The following is a 7500-nucleotide window of genomic DNA, read 5'->3' as shown; positions in this document are numbered from 1 at the left end:
TGTGTGTGTGTGTGCTGATGAGCTGACAGTATGCAGTGACAGTAACACCCCCTCCCTCCCTCCTCCCCTACAGTCTTCTCTCCGGGAACCGACGCGTCTGACTCAGACTTCTTCTCCGACTTCAGTGACTGCTCGTCGGACACGCTCTCTCCGTCCTTCGGCTACACCGGCAGCTTCTTCGCCGAGCCGGAGCCGACGGCTGCGGGCTTGAGCAGCACCGCGGACGCCATCCTCAACATGATCACGGAGATCGTGGGAATCTGCACGGAGATGGAGCAGCAGCAGGGCGACACCGCAGCCTCCGCTCCTCCCGCCCCCGCCCTCAGCATCCCTGCCTCGGCTGCAGCCCCTGCGCCGCCAGCAGCCGCCTCTCCTCCGGTTGTGGTCAAGAGCGAGTTTTCGAGCTCCAGCTGCAGCAGCGGGAGTTCCCAGCCCTCCGCAGCCGGGACTGCTGCTCTGTTCCCGGCTGCAGCGGACTCTCTGATGCCGCTGTCCGCCCTGGAGCAACAGGTGGACGTGACTGACTTCATCGAGTCGCTGCTGAGCTCTGAAGCCGTGCAGGGTGAACTGAAGCCCGGCTTTGAGGTGAAACGGGAGCCGTTGGGACTAGAGGACTGGATGAGGAGCTTGTCGGCTCCCGTTACCGGCGGAGACCCTGGTAACTACGTCATCAGCAGGTCTGCAATCAAAACGGAGCTCGTGCAAGGCGGCAGCGACTTCGTCTGCACACTTTCCCCGCTCCCCTCCACCCTGGACGCGCACCTTCTCTCCACCCTCCTGCAGGGCGCGTTACCGATGATGAACATCAGCAATGTGCACGCCGCGGGGGCGCCCAAACAGCCACGCGCGGGAAGGAGAGCACCAGCCAAGAACGGCCCGAAGAGCAAGCCCTTCCCGTGCTACGTGCAGGGCTGCGAGCGCCGCTTCTCGCGCTCCGACGAGCTCAACAGGCACGTGCGCATCCACACGGGCCAGAAGCCCTTCCAGTGCACGATCTGCGCGCGCAGCTTCAGCCGCAGCGACCACCTCACCACGCACACGCGAACGCACACCGGAGAGAAGCCCTTCTCCTGCGACGTGTGCGGCAAGAGGTTCGCGCGCAGCGACGAGAGGAAGAGGCACGGGCGCGTGCACGTCAAGCAGCAGCTGCGAGCTCAGATGATGGCCGCCTACTCGCTGGCCCTGAACGCGCCTGGCGTCTAGAAGCGCTCTGCTGCTCGTTTGGAATTTGAAGTTTCCGGATTTTAACCGACAACCGGAGAGACGCACGACGTCGTACCGGTTTACAGGTGCACAGAGGCGCATGCGTGTTGCAGTGCCCTGAGAGAAGGCTTTAAAGGACTGATGTGGGTGTGAGGCCGCCGGCCCTGACCTTTGACCCAGCCGCTGAAGGATGGAGGACTGCCTGTAACATAAATCAGTGTCTGCATGACGAAGCGTGACGTCAGTGGTTGTTACTGTGGTCAGGAGCTCCATGTTTGTACACAGCTCTATTTTTCTAGACGGATCGTCTACCTCCATGCCAGAGTGTTTATTTTACAAACCTTTTCTATCAGCCAGGTGTGACTGGTGCATTGTGGGATATGCAGTGTGAGCCGAGCTCTGAGTGGCGCACTAGCTGTGCGGGTTTACTGTTCCCTCGTTCTGCATGGAGGCTGCTGTCGCTGTCAATAAACAAACAAACAAACAAACATGCTGAGTCAGACTGGTTCTTCATCACAAACCCTCCTCATCATCACCTCCTCCTCCATCAGCTCCTTTTCTTCATCACAAACACATTCTTCTGGTATTATCACCGACAGGTTGCCGTTACCTGGCAACAAACGGCCCCGTTAACAGTTGCAGCTGTGGTATTAGCTGTGTAGGCTGCGTTGCTATGGCAACAGCGCCCACGCCACCACCACTGTGTGTTTGTTATTCTGTTATGAGAATCCTACGTCCATCTTTACCGTGGATAGTTTTGACCCTGGGAAGATGAAGATGAAGCTGAGGATGATGATGAAATTCACACACACACACACACACCCTGGTGGTGATGAGCTACATCCTAGCCACAGCTGCATTGACAGCGGAGAGGCTGCCGGTCCCTCTGACCAACACCAGCAGAGGGTGAAGTGTTTTGCCCAAGGACACTTCAGCAGCATTCTCTGCAAGGAGCTGGGGCCCTAACCTCTGATGACATCACTGCAGGCTGATCGCACCTGCCTCCATCACGGAGAAGTGGCTGGAGAAGCTCCTCCTCCACTCCACCGTCCCAGCTGCACCCAGAACAGTTCCCCTACAGAACCCAGCGGGGAGGACGGAGGCATGTCTCCTCCACCCTCCTCTGCAACATCTCCAGACCAAGAAGTTCCAAACCCTCATCCTGTCTCCATTCCTCCTCCACCTCATCCACGACTCCCTCAGACAGACCAGACTCAGAATTGGCCCAGTCACTTCATCTACCAACACCGGCGCCCCCCAGGGTGGTGTTCTCAGCCCCTTTCTGTACACACTCTCCACCAGTGAGTGTGTGGCAAGGTGGAGAAACGAGGGCCCGGGTGGGATTCGATCCCCAGACTCCCGGGTGAGAGTCACGCGCGTTTACCAGTCAGCCAAAGGGACATCCCCTTGGCCAAGTAGGCAGGGCGCATGATCAATCGGGACTCTGTGACAGGACGCTCACACCGCCACAAGTGCACCCCCCCCCCAGCTACCACTTATTTCAAATGCTCAGATGACACTGCCATGCTAGCTCTTCTTACTTCCATGCCCACTTTAATGAGTGGCGCTCCAACATCTTCCTGGAGCTGCTCGTTCACACCCAGCAACAGATAATCTACATCCTCCACCCTCACACTTCTCCTTCTCTTACACCACCAGCATTCTCCACCCATCCCCAGGGGCGTAGCACCGAATTCTGAGCCCTAGGTACAAGCCATCTAGGTGGGCCCCCATGCTGACTTGTTTAATATCCCAGACAGACACCACCCTAGCAAAATGGATCCTGAATCAGGTCACCAACACATAACCTAACATGTCCTTTCAGATGAATCAGCCGCCAGTGATTGCTTTTAAACGGAATTACTTCATAGTGGTGAGTTCACCTTTTGTCATCTTGTCATGAGGCCCGCGCTGCTGCTGCTGCATCTAAAGAAGAAGAAGAAGAAAATATCATTCCTATAGCACCTCTCAAGATAAAAATCACGAGGCGCTTCACAAAAACAAAAACAAAAAAAGTTAAAATATAAAAAAGCATTTAGAAAATGTTTAAAAATATATTTAAAATTTGCAAAAATAGGCAACTGGGATTTAAAAGAAAAAATGTTAAGAAGGAGAGAGAGTGAACAGGAAAGAGGGAAATCAGTGGATCCTGAGGAAGGTGGAATAGGTGGGGAGAGCAGAATAAAGAGAGAGAGGTGAAGAAGGTCATACAAAACCAGCTTGAACAAGTGAGTCTTCAGCTGCTTTTTAAAGGAGACCACTGAGTCCACTGATCTCAGGCTCAGGGGGAGAGAGGTCCAGAGTCTGGGGGCCACAGCAGCAGATGATCTGTCACCTTTGACCTTTAGCCTGGTGCTGCACAACCAGTAGGCGTTGATCACTGGACCTCAGGGACCTGCTGGGGGTGTAGGGACTAAGAAGATCACCAATGTAAGATGGTGCTTGCCCATGTAAGGCCCTATAGACCAGAACCAGGATCTTGAAATGAACCCTGAAGTTGACTGGCAGCCAGTGAAGCTGGAGGAGAAGCGGGGTGATGTGGGTGTGTTTGGAGGACTTGGTCAGAAGCCGAGCACAGGTGTTCTGAACCACCTGTAGACGGTTCTGGGAGGTTCTAGCCTGGCAAGCCAGACTAAATAAATGTATTATTTAGTCTGGCCATGCTCCATTGACGGCTCTCGGTTGTGGGGCGGGTTCTACCGTTGTCTTTCAAATGATCTCCGCATTCCACTGGACAATGAATGTGACATACTCTTGTTTCACTCTGTTGCATCATCCCACCCACCAGGCATATAGAGTGCTCTGATTGGCCCACAAAGCGGACAAAGCTCTGTGATTTGTTCACTAAGCAGATAGAGCACTATGATTGGCCCACGATTACGGACCAATCACAGCTCTTTATGTGTTTGAAATCCCTCTAGAGAGTTGTGATTGGCTAGCCAGAGTCCTGGTAGGAGCTGCTGAGGTTCCAATGGAGCATGCCTAGACCATTCTTTGCAAAGCAAGAATTTGGTCTAGTTCACTAGGCTAGGGAGGTTCTGCTCAGACACGTGAAAAGAGAGTTACAGTAGTCTAAGCGTGAGGAGATGAAGGTGTGGACAACTGTCTCAAGTTCAGAGCGGGACAGAATGGGACTCAGCTTAGCAACGTTCCTGAGATGGAAGAAGGAAAAGCGAACAAGAGAACTGACATGAGAATCCAGGGTGAGAGCTGGGTCAAAGGTCACGCCAAGATTCCTGACGGAAGGTTTGGTGTGAGAAGCAAGCTGACCAAGAGAGTCTCTGACTTTGGGAACCAGCTTGTCTGGGGCACAGATGAGGATCTCAGTCTTATCTTCATTCAGCTGAAGAAAGCTCCCACCATCCAGGTTCTGATAGAGTCTAAGCAGGTGTGTAACAGCTGCAGCTTAGACATCTCATGGGGCTTAAAGGAGATGTACAGTTGGATGTCATCTGCATAAAGATGGTAGGAGATTCCTTTGAAGGAGCTCGGCTTTTGAAGGATCTAATACTAATAGTTGCAATAATGAAAGGTTAAATACACATAAACCAGCTTGTTGGTGAACGTCATGCACTCCACACTTATAATCCTGCATCAGCAATTATCAGATTGTCTGTTTTTAAGATCAAATATAAAGAAATTAAATATGATTCAACTGCGAGGCTAAAGTGGAACAATTCAATAAACAGATACAAGCAAAATATTCTGCTTGAATAATTATTTAAATAGAAAATTAATGGATTGTGTTGTCACAACCAATGGTTGTAAGTTGTTTTATGTTTTGTATATTCATGTTTCTTAGTGCAGGTGCCCACATCTGATTGGTGAACCAGTGGCCTGGAGAGAGTCCTGACTGGATAACTGGTGGGAGCAGACCTTTAGGAGGGATGTCAGCACCACCCCAGCTGATCCTCGTTCTCTGCTCATCCCATCCTGCCACCATCCACCCGGTGTCCTGTGTTCTTGAGGAGAGTAGGGGTGAACCTGCCCTTTAATTCCTCCATTCAGTTTTCTCCTGTGTTTGTAATCAGGGAGGTAAGTGTGGTTGTATTTCTTTTTCTATTGTATCTGTAGGTACGATGATTTTTTAAGCTAGGGGTGTTTTGTTTGTTGTTTTGGCCTTTGGTTCACCCTGTGTTGTATTTATCCTCCCTTGCTATTAGTTCATATAAAACTTGTTAATAAAAATCCTTGTTTACGAGTCAAACTGTGGTGTGGTACTTGGGATCTGTGGAAAATGGGAATCCACCTCCATGTTGTGGCCTGGCCCCTCCTAGACAGGTTGTAACGTGTCACTTAAGAAAATTACACTCGTTTAAAGAATCACATGAAATTATTTCATGATTTAATTCATGGTTTTATCATCGGTTCATCAGTGTCTTTGTTTCTGTCAACCTCCCCCATCAACGTCAGTGGGCGGGGCTAATTCTGATAACAAACATGGCCGCTCCCTTTATGAAAGGGAGGTTGGTGAGAGATTTAAGCTAACGGATAAAACAGAATGTGGTAAAACCGGATTTTCTACGGAGTCCTGCAAACCCCCCAAGGCGCTTTACAACACAATCAGTCATTCACACACTGGTGGGGATGAGCTACGATGTAGCCACAGCTGCCCTGGGGTGCACTGACAGAGGCGAGGCTGCCGAGCACTGGCGCCACCGGTCCCTCCGACCACCACCAGCAGGCGACGTGGGTTAAGTGTCTTGCCCAAGGACAAGACAATGACAGACTGAGCGGGACTCGAACCTGCAACCTTCTGATTACGGGGCGAGCACTTAACTCCTGTGCCACCGTCGCCCACATCAGTGCAGGTGTTATGTAGAAATGTGTCACAGCGTCTAAATGGTGTCCCCGCTTCTCTGGGCCATTACAGCCTCGGGTGTTCTCGTGATAACGCATAAAAACATGAAGGTACAATAAAAAGATCTCTACCAGAGAACTCCGGAGGAACTTCAATGGTGGGGTTAGAGTTGAGCCATCCAGACGCCTTGTCCTGCGACAGAGGTCCTAACACAACCACGTCTTTTCAGCAATTCTCTTAAAACACTACACCTTGGACTACAGAGAAAAAAAATTAAATGGTTTTTATTTCCACTGGACAGCACATCTGTACACAACCCCCCCCCCCCCCCCCCCCCCCGAAGATGAAGCCCATGCAGGAGTACTAGTGAGGAGCTCCCTCTTGTGCTGGTTCACCGCTGATCCTGAGTCAGCAGCTGTTGTATTTGTTGTACACAATGTGATGAGTTCGTTTTTACGTTCGCTCACATGTTTCAACGCCACTGCCGTCATCGTCAGGGTAACCGCCGGATGTTGGTGGCATCACTTCCTTTTATCCACGCCCTCTCTGCTGATTAGTGTCCCATGAGTGGTCCTGCATGTACGGGCCATTCCCATCAGTACCGGGTCGGCCCGGGCCGGGTAGCGTAGGTTGTTTACATATCTGGGTGGCCTGGTATTTTTCCGGGCCAACCAAGGCTCATTCTCAGCCCTCTTCTCGAGGGGGTCTGCTTCAGGCCGACCAGGACCAACACACCCACTGCTGACAGCAAATTCACACCTTCCATTAGAGCAAGCCTCTGATTGGTGGGTAGAATCAGCCCACATGGGCTTAAGACAAGGATGTGTGGAATCAACCGGGCCAGGCTGGGGCCGACTGGGGCTACCCGGCCCGGGCCGACCCGGTACATATGGGAATGGCCCAGTAGACTCCTTTGTCCCTGTCCATGGTGCTGGGTCCACACCTTGTCTCTACTGTTTCTTTGGTCCATCTTTAAAACTAGTTTCCATTACCCGTGTGCTGGGGTGGCGTCCGGGTTCTCGTGTGTGTTTATTACAGAGTCTGGGTTTCTACACGACTCCACTTGTTCCTCTGATGACATCTTGTCTTTTGGGCGTTCCGGGCTTTTCCTAACTGTCCTACACAGTTTTGTTAGTGTGCTAATGTTGTGTTTATGTTGTGTTTCATTGCTGTTGCAGCATCCCAGCGCCCTCCTCTGGTCAGACGGTGGTACTGCTCCTCCAGATGATGACTTGTGACTTTAACTCATTTTTTCTCTCCATCATGAATGTTTTTCAGTCACTGAAGGTTTCAAAGTGGTTTTGACTCAATTTGTTTCTCAGCCATATTTAAAACTGATCATTAAATCTTGTTTATTTTAACTAAACCCACATTTTCTGCACGCGACTGTAGGGAAAGTGTCTGTAATTCTCACTGTGGCCAGAAGAGGGAGGCATTCTCCATTCACCATTTGAATGTTTAAAAAACGCTCATTTTAGTGTGAAACACGTTTTTAG

The 7500-nt window shown here is 51.1% G+C and overlaps 2 protein-coding genes across 2 annotated transcripts in view; both read left to right on the top strand.

Annotated features, from left to right (window-relative positions):
- The window catches only part of LOC107396743 (early growth response protein 1), a 2256-nt gene extending 565 nt beyond the window's left edge, over positions 1-1691 (top strand). The window contains exon 2 of the mRNA XM_015976576.3: positions 74-1691. Within this exon, the coding sequence (XP_015832062.3) occupies positions 74-1203 (1130 nt within the window). The 3' untranslated portion in view covers positions 1204-1691. The remainder of the gene's footprint in view (positions 1-73) is intronic.
- Positions 1692-6916: 5225 nt separating this feature from the next.
- LOC107396741 (F-box only protein 41) overlaps positions 6917-7500 on the top strand; it is a 17923-nt gene continuing 17339 nt past the window's right edge. The window contains exon 1 of the mRNA XM_015976574.3: positions 6917-7500. This exon is cut by the window's right edge and continues 283 nt beyond it. The gene's annotated coding sequence lies outside the window, so the exon portion shown is untranslated.

Source organism: Nothobranchius furzeri, chromosome 2 (assembly GCF_043380555.1).
Source record: "Nothobranchius furzeri strain GRZ-AD chromosome 2, NfurGRZ-RIMD1, whole genome shotgun sequence".
NCBI classification, from domain to species: Eukaryota; Metazoa; Chordata; class Actinopteri; order Cyprinodontiformes; family Nothobranchiidae; genus Nothobranchius; species Nothobranchius furzeri.
This window is presented reverse-complemented; position numbering and strand designations above follow the sequence as displayed.